The sequence below is a fragment of the Dendrobates tinctorius genome, unplaced genomic scaffold (assembly GCF_039654945.1).
Source record: "Dendrobates tinctorius isolate UK_male_01 unplaced genomic scaffold, ASM3965494v1 ptg000003l, whole genome shotgun sequence".
NCBI classification, from domain to species: domain Eukaryota; kingdom Metazoa; phylum Chordata; class Amphibia; order Anura; family Dendrobatidae; genus Dendrobates; species Dendrobates tinctorius.
The window spans coordinates 86,434,062-86,461,459 of NW_027361671.1; the positions used below are offsets into that span (position 1 = coordinate 86,434,062).

General features: G+C 49.3%; 1 protein-coding gene and 1 long non-coding RNA gene across 2 annotated transcripts in view; one reads left to right on the forward strand and one right to left on the reverse strand.

Moving 5' to 3' along the window:
• Positions 1-6,597: 6,597 nt before the first annotated feature.
• On the reverse strand, positions 6,598-24,487 carry LOC141069349 (uncharacterized). The gene is made up of 2 exons (XR_012226559.1): positions 24,376-24,487; positions 6,598-7,233 (listed from the first exon to the last, which is right to left on the reverse strand). It is a non-coding gene; the product is annotated as an uncharacterized lncRNA (long non-coding RNA).
• Positions 24,457-27,398, forward strand: part of ZNRF3 (zinc and ring finger 3) — a 192,221-nt gene continuing 189,279 nt past the window's right edge. The window contains exon 1 of the mRNA XM_073558769.1: positions 24,457-25,068. Coding sequence (XP_073414870.1) covers positions 24,850-25,068 — 219 coding nt within the window. The 5' untranslated portion in view covers positions 24,457-24,849. The remainder of the gene's footprint in view (positions 25,069-27,398) is intronic.

The following is a 27,398-nucleotide window of genomic DNA, read 5'->3' on the forward strand; positions in this document are numbered from 1 at the left end:
TTCCAGTACCATCAGCTGGTCCCAGGTAGTTCCATTGGCTCTTGTTCCTCCTGCTACCCATCCGGGTTCCAGTAAACTAGTGTTGAGCGATACCTTCCGATATCGTGAAATATCGGATTGGATCGGACCGATACCCAAAAAGTAACGGATATCGCCGATTCCAATACCGGAAACCAATGCAAGTCAAAGGGACAGAAATATTGGAATTAAAATAAACCCTTTCTTTCCTTGTAGGTTAATTTTACATGAAGAAAAACAACTAATAATAATGTAGAATGTATTGGGGGAGGTGGAGGAGACATTAAAGGCATAGAGGTTTAGCCCAATCAAATGGAATAGCAGGAATACATTTTTTTTTTTAATACGTTCGGAGTTACAAAGATATTGGCTATGTTAACCTTTTTTTATATTTTGTCAGATATGTATGTTGCACTACTTCCATGCTCTTCACCTTCTTTTTTACTTCTCCCACACTTTCTCCTTCAGGATCCTCAGCAGCAGCAGCAGCATCTTTTTCATCAACTTCTTCACCTTATTCATCTTCTTCTTCACCTTCTTCCTATTATCCTTTTTTTTTACATTCTTCATATTCTTCTTATTCAGCTACTATTCTTCTTCATATTCTACTTCTTCATCTTCTTCCTATTCTTCTTCTTCATCATATTCTTATTTGTGACAGGCATTCCTGTAGTTGTTATCTATAAAAGTTTGAAGATTACCCCAGCCGTTCTGCCTGTCACAAAAGATTTACAACAGGATTTGTCCGAGTTCAGTTTGGCCTGCAGCAGCAGGCATTTTCCAGGGGCACCACGAGGAGGAACGGACTCACCCCGATACACTGCTTAGTCTTCTTCTGCTTATATTTTAGATATCTTTTGCTCTGATTTTTAGTCTTATGCTTAATGTTATTCTGCTTTTTGTTATTCTGCTTTTTGTTCTTCTGCTTCTTGGTCTTCTGTCTCTTGTTGTTCTGTATCTTGGTGGTTGTCTTCATGTTCTTTGTCCTCTTGGTCATCTTCTTCAGGGTCATCTTTTTGGTCTTCTTTGGGGTGGTCTTCAGGGTCGTCCTCAGGGAGATCCAGAGTGATTACCAAAAAACATTTCAAAAAGTTTGAACTTGGAAATGTAGCAGAAGGTACAAGAAGGTTGAGGAACTGCCGAGAACCAGCTGACGGTGCTGGAACCCGGATTGGTAGCAGAAGGAACAAGAGCCAATGGAACTACCGAGGACCAGCTGATGGCACTGGAACCCGGTTACTAAGCAGGAGGTACCTGTGCTAGAAAGCACTACCAAAGACCAGCAGACATTGCTGGAACTTGGATACCGAGAAAGAGGCACCTAAGCCAAAGGCACTGCCGAGAACCAGCTGACGGTGCTGGAACCCGGATGGGTAGCAGAAGGTACCCATGAAAAACAAAGTTGCAAGGCCGCGAGCCGGCCGCAGTTACCGAAACCCACAGTCCTACAGGGGGTGCTTGTCCTATTGGCACTACGGAACCAGCCTTTATTGCCAGAACCCGCAGCCCGCATAGGAAGCACCTAAACTGCAGGCACCATAGAGTCGGCTAACCCAACCGCAACACGACAGGACAACGTATTGGTGACAAAGTGACGTTGACACCTCCCGGAAACAGCTGGCATGCTGGAACCAGGCTGGCCATTAAGGACTACCTGGGCCAAAGACACTTCTGAGCAGCAACTGACGGTGTTGGAGCCCAGGGATTACAGTTCAAACAGAGTGGAGGAAGAGTCCTAATTGTAGCAAGTTTAAAATCTTTAGCTGTGTGAGTGAGGACAGAGCAGGAGACATTTCCGTACACACAGCTGGGGATCAGCTGACATTACTGAACCCCAATAACACAGGAGCATATGTTGACTGTGCAGATGGCACTTCTTAGCAACAACTGGAGATGTTGGAGCCCAGGGTCAATCAAGGAGTATGCTGAGGCCTAACTGGAGCAAGTTTAAAATCTGATTTAGTTTGAATGTGGAGGGAGCAGGAGATATTGCTGTACACACAGCAGGGGAGCAGCTGGCGTTACTGAACCCCACTAACACTGGAGATAGTGTTTTTCTCTGTCTGTGCAGGCGGCACTTCTGAGCAACTGGCGGTGTTGGAGCCCAGGGTAAATCAAGGAGTAGGATGAGGCCTAATTGGAGCAAGTTTAATATCTGATGTGGGGTGAATGTGGAGGGGGCAGGAGATACTGCCGGACAAACAGCAGGGGAGCAGCTGGCGTTACTGAACCCCACTAACACTGGAGATAGTGTTTTTCTCTGTCTGTGCAGGTGGCACTTCTGAGCAACTGGCGGTTGGAGCCCAGGGTAAATCAAGGAGTAGGATGAGGCCTAATTGGAGCAAGTTTAATATCTGATGCGGGGTGAATGTGGAGGGGGCAGGAGATATTGCCGGACAAACAGCAGGGGAGCAGCTGGCGTTACTGAGCCCCACTAACACAGGAGCTAGTGTTTTTCTCTGTGCAGAGGGCACTTCCGAGCAGCAACTAGCGGTGTCGGAGCCCAGGGTCAATCATGGAGTAGGCTGAGTCCTACTTGGAGCAAGTTTAAAATCTGATGTAGTTTGAATGTGGAGGAAGCAGGAGATATTGCCGGACACACAGCAGGGGAGCAGCTGGCGTTACTGAACCCCACTAACACAGCAGCTAGTGTTTTTCTCTGTGCAGACGGCACTTCTGAGCAACAACTGGCGGTGTTGGAGCCCAGGGTCAATCAAGGAGTAGGCTGAGGCCTAATTGGAGCAAGTTTAATATCTGATGCGGGGTGAATGTGGAGGGAGCAGGAGATATTGCCGTACACACAGCAGGGGAGCAGCTGGCTTTACTGAACCCAACTAACACAGGAGCTAGTGTTTTTCTCTGTGCAGACACTTATGAGCAGCTACTGGTCGTGTTGGAGCCCAGGGATTACAGTTCAGGTGGTAGAAACATGAACACAACAGGAGACCTGGATACTGTTGCCAACCAATTATTTAATCTGTAAGAGGACTGGCAAATTCAGGCGAGATCCAGGCCTTGTTCATTTTCTGAAAAGTAAGCCGGTCGACGTTATCGGAGGATAGTCGCATGCGACGATCTGCTAGTACACCACCTGCGACACTAAAGACGCGTTCCGATAATACACTAGCAGCAGGGCAAGCCAGCACCTCCAATGCTTACTGGCTAAGCTCTGGCCAGGTATCCAGCTTAGAGACCCAAAACTTGAAGGGGGAAGAGCTGTCTGGGAGTACATTGAGAGGGCAAGACATGTAGTCTGTCACCATCTGACGGAAATGTTGTCTCCTGCTGACTGGAGCCGTCTGTGATGGTGTAGACATTTGTAGCGGGCACACAAAACTTTGCCACATTTTGGCCATACTGGTCTTGCCTTGTGCTGAGGCGCTGCTTCTGCTCCCTCTTTGTGCAGAGCTTCCTCCACTGCCTCGACGCACAGAGCTGCTTTGTAAAGCACTAGCAGCACTGCTCTCGGGTGGAATGGAGAACATGATGGAATGCACCAGTGTGTCTTGGTACTCCCGCATTTTACGCTCCCGGTTCAACGGTGTTATGAGGCTTTGTAAGTTGTCCCGGTAGCGAGGATCTAGGAGGGTGGACAACCAATAATCAGCCGTGTTGAGAATGTGGGCGATGCGGCGGTCGTTTCTCAGGCACTGCAGCATGAAATCAACCATGTGCTGCAGACTCCCAACTGGCCAAGAAACGCTGTCCCCTACTTGAGGCGTCATCTCTGCCTGCTCTGCATTACCCCACCCTCACTCTGCTTACTGACTACTAGAGCATTGTGTACCTCCCTCCTCTGGAGAGATGTCTTCCTCCTCCATTGACTCCTCCTCATCCTCCTCACAAAATGTCCCCTGCCTAGGCCTTTGTGAGGAACCACGTTGCGCAGACTGTCCAGAAGCAGATGGCATTTGTGACTCCTCATCCTCCACTTCTTCCAAAACCTCCTCCCTTAGTGCTTGCAGTGTTTTTTGAAGCAGGCAGATAAGGGGGACAGTCATGCTAACTAGTGAATCATCTGCACTCACCATACGCGTGGAATCATCGAAGGCATGCAAAACGTGGCAGATGTCCTTCATAGAGGCCCACTCAGTGGTGGTGAAGTGTGACAGGTGCGCAGTGCGACTTGTTTGCGCCTGATGCAGCTGGTACTCCATTACTGCTGCCTGCTACTCACACAACCGCTCCAACATATGTAACGTTGAATTCCACCTGGTGGGTAGGTCACATATGATGCGATGTTTCGGAAGGCGGAATCGGCGCTGTAGAGCTGCAATGCGCGATCTTGGCATGCTGGAACGCCGCAAGTGAACGCACTGTATGTGGACCTTGTGCAGCAGTGCATCAAAATCCAGATAGTCCCTCAGAAAGCTCTGCACGACCAAGTTGAGCACATGTGCTAGATATGGGATGTGAGTGAGGTTGCCTAGGCCCAGAGCTGCCACCAGATTTTGGCCATTGTCACACACTACCAAGTCTGGCTGGAGATTCGCTGGCACAAACCACACGTTGCTCTCCTGCTTGATGGCATTCCAGAGCTCCTGCGCTGTGTGGCCTCGATTCCCCAAAGAAATTAACTTCAGTACGGCTTGTTGACGTTTGGCCACGGCTGTGCTCATATCGGTCGTAACAGGTAAGCATTCATGGGTCCATGTGGAGGTAGACTGAGACGGCTCCAGCAGCGCTGATTCCGAGGAACTGGAGTATGAGGAGGAGTCAGTGTGTACAGACTGGATTCCTGCAATCCTTGGAGTTGGCAGAACACGTACAGCGCCACTCTCAAGATCTGTACCCGGCTCCACAACATTGACCCAATGGGCAGTGAGGGAAAGGTATCGTCCCTGTCCATGGTTACTGGTCCACGCATCGGTGGTCAGGTGGACCTTGCTACTGATGGCGTTTAGTAGCGCATGTTTAATTTTTCCCTCCACATGCTTTTGCAGGGCAGGGACGGCTTGCGTGCTGAAATAAAAGCGGCTGGGCACGGTGTATTGTGGGACTGCCAATGCCATGAAGTTACGGAAGGTGTCAGTCTCCACCAGCCTGAATGAGAGCATTTCAAGGGCCAGTAGTTTTGCAATGCCAGCAATCAGAGCCTGTGCTCGGGGATGGTTTGCCGAGTATGGCCGCCTTTTCTCCTATGCCTGTGCTACCGATGGCTGTAGAGTGGCCTGGGAGTGAGGATGACAGGGAACGTGGTGCTGTGGGTGGAATGAACTGGGTCTCTGGACAACAGTGCCAGAGGTTCTTCCATGGTGATCCTGTGAGGAAGCCAAACCAGCTGTGTGTGAGCTGGAGGAAGAGGCTACAACATGAGCTGAAGAGGTGGTAGGTGGTGCTGTAGGTTGGCCTACGTCTTCAGTGTGTCTTTGTAACTCCACCACGTGCTTGGTCCGCACATGTTTCCAGATATTTGTGGTATTGAGGTTGCTGACACTTTTCCCTCTTTTGACTTTCTGATACACAGCTTGCATTTGACAAAGCAAATGTCATCTGCAACTGTGTCAAAAAAGGACCACGCACTGCAAGTCCTGGGAGCGCCCGTTTTGGGTTTTGGAAGAGGAATGCTCCTAATGGGTGCCGAAGTGGAGGCTACAGGCAACCAAGTCTGCCCCCTCCCTCCTGTTTTGGCTGTTCGGGGAATCTTTTCCTCAGAGCTGCTCCCACCACCTTCCTGTTCCTCACGCCATGATGGGTCAAGGACCTCATCGTCTACACTCCCCTCTTCAAACACCTGCTTCTCCTGGGTAATCTCGCCAGCACAGTACGCACCAGAAAGTGGCACCTGAGTCTCATCATCTGATGCGTACCGAGGTGTGCTGACCATAGGCACTGGCCCACCCGCCTCTTCAGATTCAGAGGGACAAAGCAGTTGCACATCACTGCATACTCCCTCTTCTTCACATTCTAGAATGCTGCTTGGCTGGCCCCGTTTCCAAGCCAAGAGATTCAGAGAACAGAAGTAGAGATGGCTCCTGTCCAGGGCTCTCTGACTGCCTGGGCATTTTGGCAGGTGGTGAAGAGACAGATGGTTGCTCTTCAGTGCTCTGGCCCTGAGAGGATGTTGAAGTAATTTTAGTCGATGTGTTAGCTGCCATCCATCCAATAGCTTCAATTTGTTCGTCCCGCAGCAGTGGGGTACGGCGAGGTCCTACAAAGCTGCGCATAAAGGACTGTTCCCTGGTAAAACTGGGGGATGCTGAGTCACTGGTGCCCGCAGCAGGCACAGAATCCCCACGTCCTCCCCCTGCTGAAACTCCACGCCCACGAGCCTTACTCCCTGCCTTCTTCATCTTGGTAGGCTGAGAAAGATAGGCAGAAAAGTACAAAGGGGGGGCTTAGTGTGCTTATTCCTGAACAGCTGCTAACAGGTGTGACAAGTGTCAGCTTACGCTGAGTTGTTCTTCTTTGAGAGAGTGGACCCTCTGGGCCGTGGCACCCACCCACCTAGGGCGAGCTGACCTAATGAGAACCACCCCCTATACAGGGAGTGTCAGGGGCAAGACCAAGGGGGTGAGCCACCACGGCAGCTGGACCAGACGGCCGGCTCAGGGAAACAAGACAAGGCAAGACGAGTCATTAAATCAAAGAAACTTCATTAAGGAAGACTTCAGGTACAACAGGTGCAAAACGTGGACACACAGAACATAAGGCAAGGTGCGTGCAAGAGCACGCCGAGGTCCAAGACTTGAGGAACTCTTCAGGGTGCAACAGGAGCAAACGTGAACACACAGAGTTTGTGGAACAGGGTGCGTGCAATGGCACGCCGAGGTCCAGGCATGGAACGAGCAGATGGTACGTGGACCTCGGACTCCGGACAACAGTCCACTATCAAGCAGGGCATCAGGGTCTGTAGCTCAGAGGGTGATCGGCAGGATCCAGAAGTGAGCCAGGGTTCCATGCAAGGAGACAAGACAGGGTTAAAGACATGGTGCATGTCAACGGACACGCCAGGATCAGGTTCACAGAACAGAGACCTGCGCATGCCAAGGGGCATGCCAGGGACGGGTCAGGTTCACAGGACGGTGGCCTGCGCATGCCAAGGGGCATGCCAGGGAGAGGCACAGAGTACGGTGGCATCGGAATCCAAATGCTGGCATCGACCGACAGGGTCCAGGTATCTGGCTACGGACATCAGCTCCGGACATCAGGCCGCAGTCATCTTGGTCCGGACCTCTGGCAGCGGTCGGCAGGTCATGGAATCCGGCAGTCAAACTAGGGAACAGAGAAGAGCAAAAGAGACAAAGGCTTTGTGCAAGAGTAGCACGAAAAGGCACAGTGCGAGAACCAGCGTGAGTGATCCACAGAATAACAGAGCGTAGTCACATGATCAGAGTTCCAGACATGACGAGACGACTGCCGAATCAGTGCTGAAACCTAGACAGGTCACATGATCAGAGTTCTAGACATGACGAGATGATTACCAAACCAGACAGTGCAGGATCCTAGGAAAGGTCACATGATCAGCGTTCCAGACATGACGAGATGATTGCAGAACCAGACAGTGCAGGATCCAGGCAGGGACACATGATCAGGGATTCTAGACATGACGAGAAGATCACAGAAGGCAGAGCAGAAACGCAGGCATCCTGCAGCTCAGACATGAGGTGAGTGTGCACACTGCTCTAGGGAGCGAGCAGGATAGCAGACAAGATATGCGCATGCACATCGCTCCAGGAGTTCTTGAGAGAAAACAGACAGGGCAGACATGGCGGACATGACAACAGGTATAAGAAACACTAATTTTATAAAGTATGTGGACTACACTTTAATATGAGCTAATGTGGCCTACACAACTGTCAAGTGGAGTGTTTGGTGAACTTTATTTATGTGTTTTTTTTCAAAAAAACAAAAAGAATGTGACCAAAGATGTGAAAGCGATAGTATCACAAACTTTTTGGAGCTATTACAATGCAGGAAGGTAACCTACAATGCAATAGATGAGGCTCCAAAAAATAGGCTAATACTAATCTGGCTGGGGCTGCAGGGCACAAGCCAGAAAAAAGGTTCCTCTATCTACTCCAATATAGTGTTTGCAACCAATCTAGCTGGATACAGATGGAAGCACACTAATAGGAGACATTCAGGAAAAATTAGCAGCACTACAGCAAAAAAGAACAATGTATTAGGCCTTGACGCATGCTGAGCGGACTACAACCAGAGGTGCTGCAGAACACACTACAGCGTGAGCTGCACTCACACACAGAGACCTCAGACAGCCGTGAACAGTGCAGAGAACTGTGCACTAGCACTGAAAGGCTGCAGAAAGGCTCCGCTGTCTACTATATAGTGTTTGCAACCAATATAGATGGATACAGATGGATGCACACTAATAGGAGAATTAATGAAAAATGAGCAGCAATAAAACAAAAATAAATATGTATGAGGCAGTGACGCACGCTGAGCGGCCTACAACCAGAGGTGGCTGCAGGACACACTACAGCGTGAGCTGCACTCACACAGACTTTGCAGATAGCTGTGAACAGCGCTGCAAGGCAAAAGAAAGCTTCTCACAGGGGTTGCTAAACTAGCCTGGGTAAAGCACAATCTAGTAAATCGATATTTCTAACTGTCCCTCAGAGTCACAAGAGCAGCGTCCTGTCCCTAACTGAATTCACAGCAGAGTGAACCCAAAATGGCGGCGGCTTTTATAGTGCATCATGACTTTATTTCAGCAGCCAATCACAGCCATGCCATTAGTTAACATGCCTACATGCCTAACAGGATGTGCCCACACTTCTTAGGATTCCTCATTGGCTGAATCAAATCAAACTGGCTCATAGCATTACGTGAACTTCCGATTCCGGTATTCGATATGCAAAAAGTATCGGAACTCAGTATCGAATTCTGATATCGTGAATATCGGCCGATACCCGATATTTGCTGTATCAGAATGCTCAACACTAGTCACTGAGTCTTATCCTCTCTGTCTATAATTCTCCAGCCCCTCCACCTGGCTCCGGTCTGTGAATGACCTGCTTCCTCTGTGTGAAAACTCCGTAACGACCTGTCTCATTCACAGACCGGAGGCAGACGGAGGGGGCGGGAATCACAGACAAGGAGAAGATGCCGTGTACAGAACGGCCCCTGTGCACCAAAGTCTAATTAGCAGAAAACTTCAAATGGTGATTAAACAACAAAGTGGATTTCTTCTCCAAAGGTATCAATGTAATCTGTAATAGTGTCATTACAGCCATGTTTTACTTCACAAAATCGTGCTGACAGGTTCTCTTTAATTTAAAGGTTGATTTCTGTACCTGTAAGAAGGACCGGACCAGGGATACCTGTTTTGCGCCAGGTCTGTAACTGTCGGGGCCGCCTCCTCTGTTGTCCAGGGGAAAGTTTAGAGGCAACAGTGCACGCGGGAACAGAGAGACTTGGCGGGAAGGGACAGCGAACAGCAGACAGGGGTGAGCACTCCTTACCTCGAGCACCGACACGACGCAGGCCCGCGCCGGAGCATCCCCACTGCTGTCAGAACTTGTGAGAAAAGATGTGCAGTGCGCCCGCTAATTGTGACTAAGCAACAAGCCGGGTGCTTCGGGCCCGTGAATACTGCTTGAGAGAGACCGAGAGTCGAACTGCTATCAGTGCTCTGGTTCCCCGGAATACTTTTGCCAGACCACGTTGGGCTCAGACCGTGCGGTGACTTCCATTCTTCCAGCCACACTGGTACATGGACTAGGGGCTCAGCGGAAGGTACCGGAGACCAACCGCTGCTGCCAGAAGATGGACCATCGTTATTTCCAGGACCTACGTGGACAAGCGCTGCATCAGCCATGGTTGGCGCCATCACCGTTTCACAACACCCACGGCCTGAGGATCAGCGGATAGCATAAGTTAACCCCACAAGAACTGTCCCTACTGTCTTCACTATTCTTTAACTTTATCCACAATTTCACCATTGAACTGTTTTATTCCATTTAACCCTTTACCTCCCTGCGTGGAGTATTCCACTGTTGATTAAAACCCAGTTAACCCTTGCTCTGTCTCCTGCCTGTCACTGCATCCCACAACCTGCTCACATACCTACTAACCTGAGAAGAGCCAAGCCGATCTATGTCAAATGGCACAGTGCTCTGAGAAGCACTTCTGCTCCTTTGTTTTAGTGATCAGTGTTGGTCTTTGGAAGCCAAAGTTTCAGGTTTACAATTATGAAAACAGAGATAAAGATTTTGCTACTAACATAGAAACAGACTTTCCATTTACAAAGAACGGCCACAGGGGAGCAATAACATGACACTTTTCCAGAATTCTTCAGGCAAGAAGTAGGGTCACTAGAACATGCAGCATACAAAATATCTACATGGCCAATAGACAGTAGTTGTTTCTCGTGTAACTTTATGCAGGACTTCCCTCCTTCAGTGATGGCTTCAGCTACAGTACTACTACAGTACACTACTGATGACCTATATTCTTGTTAGGTCAGGAACGGACATTGACAGTGAAGGGTCCCTGTGCAGGACTTGTGTCTAGGCTCCCCCAAACATCAAGCACCACCCAAGTAAACACACATTTACATGCATATTCACTTTCGAACCAATATAGTATGATGTCCACATGCTAATAAATATTGCACATACATTTACACATTAAGCATGCATTTACATAGTGCACACAGCATAAATAAAATACGTATATACAAATCAGACATGTCAATAAACACTGATATTTTTTATTATGCATTTGTTCAGACCACCAGACGAGCTGAAGGTTTTTTTTTTAAGTGCCATTTTGCCAAACAAATATTTAACAATTACATTAGTTTTCACTTTTTGATGGATTTAATGGAATAAAAAACAATTACGCCATTTAGCGATCACCATAAATAATCTGCTCACTCATTACACGAGATGTTACGATTACAGGGTTATAATATATGTCCATGTTAGTTACCATTTTGTGATGTTTATTTTAAAAAGTGTATTAAAAAGTTTAATTATAGTTGTTATTCATTTAGAATCATAGATTCGTAGAGTTGGAAGGGACCTCCTGGGCCATCTGGTCCAACCCCCTGCTCAAAGCAGGATTCGCTAAATCTTCCCAGTCAAATGTCTGTCCAGCCTCTCTTTGAAGACTTCCATTGAAGGAGAACTCACCACTTCTCGTGGCAGCCTGCTCCACTCATTGATCACTCTAACTGTCAAAAAGTTTTTTCTAATATCTAATCTGTGTCTCCTCCCATTCAGTTTCATCCCATTGCTTCTAGTCTTTCCTTGTGCAAATGAGAATAAAGATCCTTCTACAATGTAACAGCCCTTTAGATATTTGTAGACAGCTATTAAGTGTCCTCTTAGTCTTCTCTTCTGCAAGCTAAACATTCCCAAATCCTGCAACCTTTCCTCATAAGACAGGGTTTGCAGACCGGTCACCATTCTGGTCGCTCTTTTCTGAACTTGCTCCAGTTTGTTGATGTCTTTTGATTTGTTAATGATTTTGTAGGGAAATAAAATCCCTTTATCTTACCTCAAGTATATAGGTATATAGAGATGTATCAGTGCAATACTCCTGTAAAAAGAGACAAAATTTTGCTTTATAGATAGAAAAAAATACCTGTTCCATTGTAGTGCAGTCAGTAGCTCAAAGCTAAAGCTGCTCCCTGCCGTGCTACAGGTTGTGAGTTTGAATACAGGGACAGGCCACGTTTCAAAGCAAATATTTGAAGGGGTTTTCTATTTTAGTAAAAATGGTCTAAAATTACCAAAGCTGATTAGTGCCTAGATCTCAAAAACTATGTTTTTTTTACATTTCCATGTAGTCCCTTTCATCATGCAACTCTGCTTATTTACCTCTCAATTCAGCAGGGATGAGGCATGTCACTAGTATATCAGGCTTATCTAGCACTGGATTATCTGTTAGATAAAGGTTGAGGAGAGAAGATACTGATTGAGGTAATGTGCAATCCTCCCATCTTCTGATTTGCCTAGGGAGCACATGCACAGAAGACGCAGCTGTTGCTTGGTTTGGGTATGCAATACAGACTTACGGCTGTATGCCCCCTGCACCCCAGAACTATCCCATCCACATAGTAGGGTTGTAAGTTTGAGAAAACCACATATCCATATGACTGGTTGATGTGATGTAATCACAGCCAGATCACAAAATGGGAGTTCAGGTTACATGACGGCTCCCAGGAAGACCAAGAAGGAGACACTTACACAAATATACGGTAAGTGCAGTACAAAGTTGAAGATGTGGATGAAGGCTTAATTGTGATGCTTAGTCACTACTCATGGACAAGTCATGAGACTGAGTAGTCAGGAGGTCAGATACTAGGAGAGCTCGGAGTACAGAGGGGCAGGAGAAAGGCGTGGTCAAGTCACAGTTTGGGGTTAAATGACAGGAGGGTAACTCAAGATAAAGTTATAAGAGAAATAGATGGTTCCCAAGTCCAGGATCAGGTACTAGAGGTCAAATAGTGTTAACAGTAAAACAGATAATACACAGGAATAGGTAAAACAAATCCAAGGTCCAACAACAAAGATCAGGAAATCAGACGAGCACACACCACACTGAGCAAAGCTACAACTCACATGCACAGACACAGCTGTTGCTTGGTTTGGGTATGCAATAGAGACATACGGCTGTATGCCCCCTGCACCCCAGAACTATCCCATCCATATAGGGTTGTAAGTTTGAGAAAACCACAGGTCCATATGACTGGTTGATGTGATGTAATCACAGCCAGATCACAAAATGTGAGTTCAGGTTACATGACGGCTCCCAGGAAGACCAAGAAGGAGACACTTACATAAATATACGGTAAGTGCAGTACAAAGTTGAAGATGTGGATGAAGGCTCAATTGTGATGCTGAGTCACTACTCATGGACAAGTCATGAGGCCGAGTAGTCAGGTCAGAAACCAGGAGAGCTCGGAATACAGATGGGCAGGAGAAAGGCGTGGTCAAGTCACTGTTTGGGGTTAAATGCCGGGAGGGTAACTCAAGATAAAGTAATAAGAGAAATAGATGGTTCCCAAGTCCAGGATCAGGTACCCGAGGTCAAATAGTGTTAACAGTAAAACAGATAATACACAGGAATAGGTAAAACAAATCCAAGGTCCAACAACAAAGATCAGGAAATCAGACAACGAGCATACACCACACTGAGCAAAGCTACAACTCACAATGGTCTTCTCATAGTCTGTTAAATAGCTAGCCAATTATCAATAAAGGGCGACACCTGGAGGAAAGTTCACATGCTTGGCCAGATTGAGCAGTAGGGCTGTCAATCAAAATACTGACAGCCCAGCATGCCCCAGCCTCAGATTGCATGACTGGGCTGTCACTAAACATACTGACAGTCCAGCACACTCCAGATCCTATAGGGCAGCTGAGCTGTCACTCACAGCATCCCTAGGACACAGTGAGTGATGAAACCGTGAAAATAATGGAGAAATCTGAACGTGGACAATCCCTTGTATCAATGACAAAGGAAAGCTGAGACATAAGCATGGGAGGGCAAGGAAAATGGAAGAATCACAGCGGCATCTGGGCTGGCCATACCCCCGTGTGACTGAATTGGCTACACATGCCATATGTCTGCTCCTGTATTATCCCGAATTTGATATAAATGACCTAAGTCGTTTCCTGGTCCCATGGCTACTTGTAGTATGCAGTGAATGGAGCTGAAGCACCATAGCTACAATATGTAATGCCTGTTCTTGGTTTCTGCCAATTAGCGCCCAGTGAAAGGGAGCTGAGCTGCAGTACCTAAGAGAGGACACTACTCATTGTATGAGGCTGTGGTGTCCTAGCTATGGACCAGGGGCAGACACTGACAGCTTGGGGCCACTGTGCAAGAAATGTGTCTGGACCCCCTTCCTTTTATGGCGACAAAGCTATATATATATATATATATATATGTATATATATATATAGCCACACACACATACATGTATATATTACATAGTCTCCTTTATTATGTATATTGCCGTCTCTTATTATACAGTGCCTTCTCTTGTTGTGTACAGTACTGTCCCTTACATATTGGATTATATAAAGACCTGTTTTTTATTACATACCTTCCCGTCTTGTTAGCTGTATAATGCAATGATGGCTGATGGAGCATGGGAAAGCTTCCTTTCTAATGGAGGAGCTGATGGACTGGTCGTCCGGTCACCGGTTCCTCCATCAGCAGTCATTTTATATCTAACAAGAGAGGGGACTATGTAATAAAAGAGGGCGCTGTGAATATCAAAATTAACAAGAATACACTATGTACGAGACAGCACTGTACATAACAGCAGAGGAAGCCATATAATAAGGGACGGCACCATATATGACTAGAGAGGATGGTACATAATAAGAGACAGTGCTATACATAATAAAAGAGGAAACTATGTAACTAAGGATGGTGTTATACAGAATTAGTGTCATGATCCATGCTGGATCATGACTGATAAAATGCAAAGTAACCTTTTTTTTCCCTTGAGCTGTGTGCTAGGAGTTGGGTTTGCCCCCGGTGGCCATTAGGATTATTACACGGTGGTGTCTTTTGTTTTGTTTGCCCCGGTGGCCATTATGGTCATTGCACTGTTTTTAGAGAGTGTGGCCCCTGGTGGTGGTTAGTGTAATTGCATGGGAATCACTAACAGGTGTGTTTACTCAATAAAGGTGTGTCAGTTGTGCTCACTGACGTTGGTGATATTGTTGGTCTTTTCCAACCATGCTGGGTGAAGGAAGGAGCTGAGGAGAGTCCAGGACAACTCAATCAGAGTCCTGGAGTAGCAGCTATGGTGTCAGCGAGGAGTTCGTGTAAAGCATGGTGCAGTGGCAGCTATGGTGTCAGCGAGTTCGTGTAAAGCATGGTGGAGTGGCAGCTATGGTGTCAGTGAAGAATTCTTGCAAAGCTTGGTGGAGTGGCAGCTATGGTGTAGAGCTGCTCTCAGTTGCTGGACTCTATTGCTGGAAGCTGAACTCAGGTGCTGGACTCCGCTGCTGGACAGCTGCTGGACTTCGTTGTTGGACAGCTGCACCCAGGTGTTGGACACGGTGGAAGATGCAATCAGGTGTTGGACTGTTGCCTGGAGCAAGTGCATCAGAGCAAAGCTAAGTGTTTCCCTGTTTTGTCACTTGTCCTCATGTTGGTGTTAGTACAGCGGTGGGGCCAGTGCCTGCACCACCCAGCTTCCTAGTTAGCAATAGGTGTAGGGTGTGCTACGGTGACAGGTATCCTGTTCGGCGACAGGTGAGGAGCCTGTATAGGGAATGTTAGGAGTGTTAGGGACTGACTCAGGGGAGTGCAGTCTTCACATCCCCGTTCCCTATCGCAGTGCCCACTGTTGTAAATGTTTCCCTATCCCCTGTGTCTTGTTGTATTAGTTAGTTACTGGCCTGCGGGCCGCGTCACACTGGACAATTACACGTGCCGTGTCCTGTTGTATTAGTTACCGGCCTGCTGGCCGTGTCACACAGGACGGGGCACGTGACAATTAGTGAGTACACTATGTAATAAGGGACTGTGTTATACATAATAAGTATGTACACTATATACTAAGGGACTGTGTTATACATAATAAGTACGTACACTATATACTAAGGGACTGAGTTATACATAAGTACATACACTACATACTTAGGGACTGTGCTATACATAAGTGAGCACACTATATAGTAAGGGACCGTGTTAGATATAATAAGCGATAATGTCTTCCTCCACCTCCCCCTGTTCCTAAGTCCATTGTAAGCCCCCCTTTCTCCCATTCCAATCCCCCACACCCCTCATTGTCCTCCTCCCTCTGCATCCCATTATTGGCTTCTCCCCCACCCCATCATTGCCCATTCCACCACCTCTATCATTTCCTCCTCCCCCACCACCCACATTATTGCCCTTTCCACCACCAGCATCATTGTCCTTTCCACCACCATCATTGCATTCTACACCACCCCACCCTTGCTCTCTCCACCATCTCCATTATTGCTTTCTCCCCCACCACCCCATCATTACCCTCTCCATCACTCCCATCATTGCCCTTTCCACCACCGCCATCATTGCCTTCTCCTCCACCACCTCCATCATTGCCTTCTTCTCCACCACTCCCATCATTGTCTTTTCCACTACCACCACCATTGCCCTTTCCACCACCTGCATCTTATCATTTCCTCCTCCTCCACCATTCCCATAATTGCCTTTTCCACCACCTCCATCATTTCCTCCTCCCCCACCATCACACTTCCCATACCACCACCTCCATCATTTCCTCCTCCCCCAGCATTGCCCTTTCCACCATCTCCATCATTTCCTCCTCCCCTACCATCCCCATCCTTGTCCATTCCACCAAGTCCATCATTTTCTCCTCCCCACCATCCCTATCATTGCCCATTCCACCACTTCCATCATTTCCTCCTCTCCCACCATCCCCATCATTGCCCTCTCCATCACCCCATCATTGCCTTCTCCCCAATAACCCCATCAATGCCCTCTCCTCCACATACACACAGCACCATTCACCTCTTTGCACATTACCCCACAGCGCTGTGTGTTGTGAACTCATTTTCTGGTCTGCCTCCGGTTTCTGGTGAGGGAGCTGGTTGTGCTGACAGAGGAGTTGCGAGTTCTTTTTCCGGGCTCCCTCTGGTGGTGGCAGGAGGTAATGAAGCTGATCTAATTAAGAGACCTGCCACCTGATAATGAGGATGAGGATTGGACATCTGGAGTCTCAGACTGGATTTAAGACAGCCGACTCCCTATTCCCATGCTGGTGATTTTTTCCTGCCTCCTGAGGTCTTTGCTTCCAGTTCAGTTCCTGCCTTCTCAAGCCAAGTGTTCTCTGCTAATGTTCACATTTGATTTGGTTTGGTCTATTCAGTTTTTTGTGTGGTCAGCCAGCCCCGGCTGGGGCTGTGCTGAATTTCCATTCTTATGTCACTGTATGTGCCAGTTTGCTTTTTGTCTCTTATTAGATTGGCCTCTTTTTGCTCTGTTCTCAGAATATGCCAGAGTGCTGATATAGTGGGAGAAGTCTAGTGACTTCAGGTTTTTTTGCTATCATAAGTGTTGAACATTTTTGCAGGGTTTTTTTGGCGTGATTGCAGACAGTATCTCTCCTTTCCTGTCCTTTCTAGTTAGTGTGGGCCACATCGTTTGCTCAGCCTATTTTCCTACCTGTGTTTGTGCTTTCATCTTGTCTCACCGTCAATACATGCGTGGGGGCTGTCTATTCCTTTGGGGTCTGCTCTGGGGCAGTTTAGATTTCCCTTTTTCTTGCTTTAGGCTTATTTAGTCCTCCGGCTGTGACAAGGCGTCTAGAATCATCGTAGGTACGCTCCACGGCTACTGTTAGTTGTGTGGTCAGGATCAGGGGTCTGCAATCCGCATAGTTACCAACCTCTCTGGTTTTTCTGTGACTTGGCTTGGTCTTGTTTTCCTCCTCGGTGACCCATTCGTAACAGCTGTGCTTGCATGCACACACATCACCACTCATCTCTACACACACACACACACACATACATACAACAAAACACACACAGCACCTCTTACCTCTCTGCACACTCTCCTACAACTGAAGCAGCACTGTCCCAGCAGCTTCCTCTCTCTGGCATAGCAGCGCTGAAATTATGACATCATCTGTTATGAACAGGTCACTGAGGAGGATTTCAGGAATAGGCTAGGCCACCAGGAAACCAGAAAGGTTGGTAACTTAGCGGATTGCAGACCCCTAATCCTAACAACACAACTAGCAGTAGCCGTGGAGCGTACCTACGATGCCCTAGATGCCTCGGCACAGCCGGAGAGCTAACTAAGCCTAAAGCAAGAAAGGTGAAATATAAACTGCCCCGGAGTAGACCCCAAAGGAATAGATAGCCCCCAAATATAACATCGGTGATACAAGATGAGACACAAACGCAGGCAGAAAATAGACTGAGCAAATGATGGGGCCCAAACTGACTAGATAGGATAGGAAAGGAAAGACCCTGTCTGCAATCACGCAAAAACCCTAAAAAATCCAACATGTCTGATGTACAAAAAAACCCACTGAGGTCTCACGACCTCGCCCCACTATATCAGCATTCTGGTATGAACTGGCAGCAAAGCAAAAGAGACTAATATAACAGGGGACTGAACAAAATGACACAAGCTGCAACATATGGAGTGGGGTCCAGCACAGCCCCCAGCAGGGAGAACGCTGAACCCGCAAAGCAAAAAAAGGCAAAACCAGATCAGAAGCAAAGGATTAGCAAATGAACAACTTAGCTGAAAAATGCAGGATCAGGCAGGAGACAGCAGACCTCAAGTTGCACAGGAAGAACTAATCACCAGCAACAATTGAGGGAAGTCTGCTCACTTAAATAATCCCAATCAGTAACCCCAGATCTCCAATCATCATCATCAGGTGGCAGACCTCTGTCAATCCGGCCAGCTCCACTACCCACAGTACCACCAGAGAGAGCCCTGACTCAGAAGAGAATTCTCAACAGTCATCCAGCCGCGCAGTGTCAGAGACAGGAAGCGCGGGCAGGAAACAGGACAGATCCCTGCAGCTCCGCTCCACTGCTATTTTCTCTTGTAGGCAGCAGAGCTGCAGGAATCACTCCCTGCCCACCGCACGAGGGCAATCTGGCCAGGCCCCCCCCCCCAGAGCCTCGGGGCCACATAAACAGGCCAGATTGCTCTCATTTTTAGCCACCCAGCAGGGGACCCCCTCCACCTCCGGGCCCCAGTGCCGCCGCCCATGCTATGGACAGTTTACGACTCATAAAGAGGAGTGTATGAGTGCTCATGCAAACAAACGTATAAATCTACGTGTGCTGTCCAATTTTTAATCAGATATCACACAAACAGGACACTGACCCATATTATTCAATAGGGATATTCAATTTTTTTCACAGCCCAACTGTCTGTGAGAAAAAAATTGCAGCATGCACTACTTTCTTCTGAGTCTTGAATGAGAGTTACCCATTCATGTCTATGGGTGCGTAAAATGGATGATAGGTGTCGCTCAAGTGTATGAGTGGGTGCTCTGAAATATGACAGGAGGTCACAAAAATGAAATATAATATAAACTTCGGCACTCCTAAAATCTAGTCCTCCATGATGCTGAATGCCGAAGTTTTTATTACATTTCGTTTATGGGTGCGTAACGAAAAAAAATCGGATCCCACACAAAACATCAGAGTGGCATCTGATTTTTACGGACATATTTCTACTATATGTAGGGAAGGTGACCTGACGGACGGACGGACTAGTCAGAGTGAAGAAAGATAGGTTTGCACAGTGTAGGTAGGAGTCAGTGATTACAGTGGGGAAACAACTAGGAAAGTGTAGTGGACGTGCAGTACCTTGGGATGACCATTAGGTGGCAGGGTGGAGTGTGAGCAAAGGACTTTACAGCAGCTTAGGGCTTTAGAAACCGTTGGTCATGGGGGGCGTGGTGACAGAGTGACAGTTTCAAGGAACCGGGAGAGTTATAAATTCTGAGGGAGGGTTCCAGAAGGTTCCAGTCCCCAGGGGGAGCTCAGGTGACAGGAGGACTACGCCAGTCTGTGTGCCCTGAGGAGAATCCGACCAAGGGGACTGAGGAGAGGAAACGTCAGGGGGGTGGTCCTGACAGGAAAGGACCGCAGCAGAGACAAGGCTCTGGGTGGAGGACACCGTATGTGTAACGACGAAACTGACCAGTAAAGTGCTGATGGTGTACGGGCCTAAGGCGGCCACAGTAACTGAGCTGTCAGGATTGTCACAGTGTGAGACGGGATGGTACGTATAAATACGTCCCTAGTGTAACGTACGGTGTTGAAGCGGCCCTGGACACGGAGGGCAGAGAGAGAGATATCGCGGTGTACCGCGAGGACCGTCAGTCGGACGGTGGACAATAAACTTGGACCTGTTGCACCCAGAATCTGCCTCATCGTGTCTCTGTTATCATCTCTGCGCGGTAAGAAGTGGGATCACCCCCTATCACCCCCCAGCTCGGCACCCCACCACCGACCCTACATATACACCTAGGAAACTCTAATTGGTCATGTACAATTTTTATTGTAGATGTACAAAAACGTCACACTGATATGACAGAGATGTACAGAAAGTACACAGGGATGGCACACGGAAGAAAAATTAGAAGAAAATCATTTGAGTTTTCTGGATGAAACTCGGACGATTTCTCATACGCTCGTCAGCAAGTGCCCTTATACTTACAGCAGCTGCAAGCAAGGATGTAGAGTCGATAAGGCAAACCACCGACTCTGAATCTGACTGCCCAATTTCCCTGACTCTGACTCCACAGCACTGGTCACTGCTGAGCATGGACATAAAGTGCAGCACAAATTCATCTCATTTACGACTCCACGGCACTGGTCACTACTGAGCATGGACATAAAGTGCAGCACAAATTCATCTCATTTACGACTCCACGGCACTGGTCACTACTGAGCATGGACATAAAGGGCAGCACAGATTCATCTCATCTATGACCCCACAGCACTGGTCACTACTGAGCATGTACATAAAGTGCAGCACAGATTCATCTCATCTATGACTCCACAGCACTGGTCACTACTGAGCATGTACATAAAGTGCAGCACAGATTCATCTCATCTATGACTCCACAGCACTGGTCACTACTGAGCATGGACATAAAGTGCAGCACAAATTCATCTCATCTATGACCCCACAGCACTGGTCACTACTGAACATGTACATAAAGTGCAGCACAGATTCATCTCACCTATGACTCCACAGCACTGGTCACTACTGAGCATGGACATAAAGTGCAGCACAGATTCATCTCATCTATGACCCCACAGCACTGGTCACTACTGAGCATGGACATAAAGTGCAGCACAAATTCATCTCATCTATGACCCCACAGCACTGGTCACTACTGAGCATGGACATAAAGTGCAGCACAAATTCATCTCATCTATGACCCCACAGCACTGGTCACTACTGAGCATGTACATAAAGTGCAGCACAGATTCATCTCACCTATGACTCCACAGCACTGGTCACTACTGAGCATGGACATAAAGTGCAGCACAGATTCATCTCATCTATGACCCCACAGCACTGCCTCACTACTGGGCATGTGCATAAAGTGCAGCACAGATTCATCTCATCTATGACTCCACAGCACTGGTCACTACTGAGCATGGACATAAAGTGCAGCACAGATTCATCTCATCTATGACCCCACAGCACTGCCTCACTACTGGGCATGTGCATAAAGTGCAGCACAGATTTATCTCATCTATGACCCCACAGCACTGATCACTACTGAGCATGTACATAAAGTGCAGCACAGATTCATCTCATCTATGTCTCCACAGCACTGGTCACTACTGAGCATGGACATAAAGTGCAGCACAGATTAATCTCATCTATGACTCCACAGCACTGGTCACTACTGAGCATGGACATAAAGTGCAGCACAGATTCATCTCATCTACGACTCCACAGCACTGGTCACTACTGAGCATGGACATAAAGGGCAGCACAGATTCATCTCATCTATGACCCCACAGCACTGGTCACTACTGAGCATGTACATAAAGTGCAGCACAGATTCATCTCATCTATGACCCCACAGCACTGGTCACTACTGAGCATGGACATAAAGTGCAGCACAAATTCATCTCATCTATGACCCCACAGCACTGGTCACTACTGAGCATGGACATAAAGGGCAGCACAGATTCATCTCATCTATGACCCCACAGCACTGGTCACTACTGAGCATGGACATAAAGTGCAGCACAGATTCATCTCATCTATGACCCCACAGCACTGGTCACTACTGAGCATGGACATAAAGTGCAGCACAGATTCATCTCATCTATGACCCCACAGCACTGGTCACTACTGAGTATGTACATAAAGTGCAGCACAGATTCATCTCATCTACGACCCCACAGCACTGGTCACTACTGAGCATGGACATAAAGTTCAGCACAGATTCATCTCATCTATGACCCCACAGCACTGGTCACTACTGAGCATGGACATAAAGTGCAGCACAGATTCATCTCCACTAAAAGCCGAGATCCTTAGATCAGGAACAGAACAGACATTTATAGGACATTTCAGAACTTTCCCAAATTCTTATGAAAAATATTCAGCCCATCCTGCATTGAACTACTGTACCCAATTTATTATATATTTTAGGAGTCGGTCCATTTTATAAAAACTCCACCAAAATGGACACTGACTCCACAGCCCTGGCTGCAAGACCTGGTGAAAGCTAATTGCATACAGTCCCGAACTGTGATATTGTGGTCATCTATATCGTAGATATGGAAAGGCCTTATGTGATAGGCCCATTTGGGATCTATTACGAGGTGCCCGCTTCTCTCTACCAAGACACCTGAGGCTGAACTTTCCCCAGTGCCATCTGGGCAACGCTGGGTTCAATTGAGCATATGCAAAATTGTGCAATTTTCATCCAGAGAGAATGGACAATTTATTCCATACTCCATTCATAAGTCCGTTCTTTTACTTGTATATTGCACCAGTATGGCTTATGTTTTATACATTAAGGCTGTGTGCACACGCTGCGGATTTTGCTGTGGTTCCGCAGCAACTGCTGCAGTGTACAGTACCATGATTCCCTATGGGAATCAAAAACCGCGGTGCAGACGGTGCGGAATTTTACATGCGGATTATCTGCGGTTTTCAATCCGCAGAAAGAATTGACATGTCAATTCTTTCTGCGGTTTGCCATCTCCTCCATTGAGATGAAAAACCGCAGGGCAAAACCGCAGAGCAATCCGCAGGTAAAACCGCAGGTCTTTTGACCTGCGGTTTCACCTGCGGATTTTACAAAATCCGCGCGGATGAATCCGCACCACAATCCGCAGCGTGTGCACACAGCCTAAATGTTTTTATGTTGATAACTGCAATGATGAGTGAAAAAAAGAAGTAATCTCTGCTAGCCCGCACCTGCTCCATTCTTGGCGCGCACGCATTCACTTCTAATGGTCGAGTCTGCTCCGAGATATGGGTTAGGGAAGCGAACGCTGCGGTTTCTTACACGCAGACTATTGCTCCCATTATACGTACATCTTAACAAGCTCTTACAGTCCCCAATGACCCAGCTTCTATAGGACGGGCGCACACATCAGGCGCAGGCTGCAGATTTCCCAGAGCAGTACGTACTCTACATCCTATGATGGACGACTTCATCCTCTACCTAGGAAAGCTCACACGAGGACAATGCATGACAGCTCACACGAGGACAATGCATGACAGCTCACACGAGGACAATGCACGACCCCAGGTGTGAAAACACCAGGACAATGCACGACCCCAGGTGTGAAAAACAAGAGTGGAGAGGAAAAAGGAAAGAAAGCAATTAGAAAAGGAAATCTCTGAAATAAAACACACAAATGAAGGTTTTTGGGAACCATTAGGGGAACACGCTGCGCCCCATAATAACGCATGACCTCCCCAGGCGCAGGACTGCAGCCCCCCCCCGCGACAAGCCTTCCCATGCGCCAATGCAGCTCCCGGACGAGCCTCCCCAGACGCAGGACTGCAGCCTCCTCCCTAGACGCAGGACTGTAGCCCCCTCCCCAGGTCCAGGACTGCAGCCCCCCCCCCGACAAGCCTTCCCATGCGCCGATGCAGCTCCCGGACGAGCCTCCCCAGACGCAGGACTGTAGCCCCCTCCCCAGGTCCAGGACTGCAGCCCCCTCCCCAGATGCAGGACTGTAGCCCCCTCCCCAGGTCCAGGACTGCAGTCCCCTCCCCAGACGCAGGACTGTAGCCCCCTCCCCAGGTCCAGGACTGCAGCCCCCTCCCCAGACGCAGGACTGTAGCCCCCTCCCCAGGTCCAGGACTGCAGCCCCCTCCCCTCAGGACTGTAGCCCCCTCCCCAGGTCCAGGACTGCAGCCCCCTCCCCAGACGCAGGACTGAAGCCCCCTCCCCAGGTCCAGAACTGCAGCCCCCTCCCCAGGCGCAGGACTGTAGCCCCCTCCCCAGACGCAGGACTGCAGCCCCCTCCCCAGGCGCAGGACTGCAGCCCCCTCCCCAGACGCAGGACTGTAGCCCCCTCCCCAGGTCCAGGACTCCAGCCCCCTCCCCTGACGCAGGACTGTAGCCCCCTCCCCAGGTCCAGGACTGCAGCCCCCTCCCCAGACGCAGGACTGTAGCCCCCTCCCCAGGTCCAGAACTGCAGCCCCCTCACCAGGCGCAGGACTGTAGCCCCCTCCCCAGACGCAGGACTGCAGCCCCCTCCCCAGGCGCAGGACTGCAGCCCCCTCCCCAGGCACAGGACTGTAGCCCCCTCCCCAGGTCCAGGACTGCAGCCCCCTCCCCAGGTCCAGGACTGCAGCCCCCTCCCCAGGCGCAGGACTGTAGCCCCCGGACGAGCCTCCTCAGGCGCCGGAGGAGCCGCAGCCTTTGATCTTTGTCCTCCTTACCGCCCACTCCCCGCCCGCTCCTCCTCCCGCACTGACTTCCCGGACCGCCGCCGCCGCTCTCCTGCCATCAGGACACTGGAAGCAGAAAACAAGAATAAGAAGTTCCTGATCTTCCTGTGTTGTTCTCAGTGCAGCCCCCTCCTCCCCGGCACTGGGAGGGGACACAGAGGGGTCAGGGAGATCTGGGAGGCGGGGACAACCCCCTTTTGGGAAAAAAGGGAAAAAAAAGAAAGACAATCACGTGGATGAGATGAAAGGGATGCCGCCTGGCAGAGCAGCGAGAGGGAGCGGAGACACCGAGGATCCTCAGCCATGTAATGGAGCAGTGATCGGGCAGCCCCCCGCGTGATCCCCTCCTCCTGACTGCTGATCCGAGCGCTGCCTCCATCCACCCGGCCGACCGGGCGCTCACCCCCGGCCCCAGGACGAGAAGGACATTATGTTCCCGTCGGTGCTGATCCCCCATCCTGCGAGATGAGAGAGCCGAGGATCCGGGGGAGCCTGCCCCTGCTATGGCTGGGGGTCCTGCTGGCCGCGGCTCCCGGGGGGTCCCTGGCTAAGGAGACGGCATTTGTGGAAGTGGTTCTGTTCGAGTCCAGTCCCAATGGAGATTATAAAACCCACACGACCGAGCTGCAGGGGAGGTTCACCCGGGCGGGAGCCACGATCAGCGCGGAGGGGGAGATCGTGCAGGTAAGAGGTGGACCCCGATCCCGGCGTCATGTCATGCGGTGTGGCGTCCCCGGTGCCCTGCGGTGGTTTCCCCGGTGCCCTGCGATGGTTTCCCCGGTGCCCTGCGATGGTTTCCCCGGTGCCCTGCGGTGGCTTCCCCGGTGCCCTGCGGTGTGGCGTCCCCGGTGCCCTGCGGTGGCTTCCCCGGTGCCCTGCTGTGGTTTCCCCGGTGCCCTGCTGTGGTTTCCCCGGTGCCCTGCCGTGGCTTCCCCGGTGCCCTGCTGTGGTTTCCCCGGTGCCCTGCTGTGGTTTCCCCGGTGCCCTGCTGTGGTTTCCCCGGTGCCCTGCTGTGGTTTCCCCGGTGCCCTGCGGTGGCTTCCCCGGTGCCCTGCCGTGGCTACCCCGGTGCCCTGCCGTGGCTTCCCCGGTGCCCTGCCGTGGCTTCCCCGGTGCCCTGCTGTGGTTTCCCCGGTGCCCTGCTGTGGGTTCTCCGGTGCCCGCCGTGGGTTCTCCGGTGCCCTGCTGTGGGTTCTCCGGTGCCCGCCGAGGCTTCCCCGGTGCCCGCTGCTCCCTCCTGACTGCGGAGCAGAAAGTTTCCTTCCTTGTAGGAGGGGAGTGATTGAGGAGGGGGCCGCCTGTGCAGCGGTCTGGTCACAAGATGGACTCTACTATGTGTGGACTTCATTCACAATAGGGGCACTGCTGTGATAAGGAGAGCTGCCCGGTTCCTCTGCGCGGAAACTACAAGCCCCAGCATGCCATGTGAGCCTGTGCCTGTGAGGGCATGCTGGGAGTTGTAGTCCTGCAGCAGCTGGCCAGGTGAGCCCTGACACTGGCCATGTCCTGCTGCTGATACCTGCTGGATACATTGCCTCTGTTAGTGTATGAAGCCTTCACATGGGTCAGTCTTCGCACTTTTTTCTTGCATTTAACCCTTTCGGCCCATGCATATCTCAGACCTGATTTCTGGATGAATTGTGATTCCGGACAGTGGTCTGTCAGGTGTGCCGTCCATCACACGGCCTAGGTGGGACATGTTTCCCTCACACAGTATCCTGGCCAGTGTAATAGGCCTCGTCTAGGCTGGCTGCATAGGAATCCGAACCATGAGGGGCATCGCCGGCTGACTTTTTGGGGTGAAGAGGGCATGAGCGATTGCGTTCTCCTGCACCCCATGACCTGCCCTGTTGGCAAGGAGTGTTTGGAGAAGACACAGGTCTGGGCTAATATTTCCCCAAAGCGTTCGCTGCAGGGATAGAAGTTATAGATTGTCAGCAGTGCGCCTTACTCCGAAGATGGGGCTTAACCCTTCGGGGACCGGCGGCGACATCTGCGTACGGTATGTCTGGAAGGCTCCGGACTGTGACCCATAGGCCACACATGGTTTCCGCTCTGTATTATTATTTTCCCGAGGTGCTGACTTTGGGTGATTGGCTGGTGCAGAATAAAAGGCCTGGATTTTTCTCTCTGCGCTTGGCGTTGTGATGCCACGTGCTGTGCGGTCTGTCCCCAGCGCTGCAGGCAAAGGCTTTGATGTTCCAGGCTCTTCCCATAGAATTTAGACTGCGAGCTCTGCAGCTCAGAGATGCATTCGCATTGGAATAAATACACAGTTTAACTACAATTGCCATACAGATCCTTTTTTTTCACTTAATTTCTAAGCTTTCTGCAGTTATCCTTAGCGGGGAAACAAAAAGCAAAAGACCGTCGGATGGAATTTTGTGTTTGTGCCCTCGCTGGGAAAATGTGAGCTGGAATCAATTTAGGACTTTGTGTTCTTATATGAATAATTACTCAATTCTCTCTGTCCCTGGGAAAGCTGGGTGACAGTGTGGCCGCCACCCAGACGTTTTAATAGCACATTTCAGGGGGAACCTAGGTGACGCTGCCAGGGCTTTTTTTGAAGAGGTTTTTTTCTTAGCAGGTCCATTCCTAAAAATGGTTGAACGACTCTTCCTCTTCATTTCTTCTGTAAATCCTGTTTGATGTTCACACTTGCAGTGTTTTTAGCTTTTTTTTTTTCTCGTCAGGTGTCGAAAAAGTGTAAGTTACGTATTTGATGGAATCTGCTCCAAATTAGCACTGGCCCTATCGGAAGGTACAAAACCCAAATACTTCAGGAATACAAAGCCCTTCAAAAACCTCTTCATAATTGCTTCAGGAGAGAAAAAAAAACAAAAAAAATCTCAAGCACTTTTCTCTGAAATGTTGTTTCCGATAGAGCAAAAATCAGTCTGCGTGCACAAATCATAAGGGTGTATTCACACGCGGGATTTTGCAGCGCGTTCAAACACATTTTGTCTTGCTTGTTTTTCGTCGACTGCAAATATTTTTGCAATAACTGCATTATG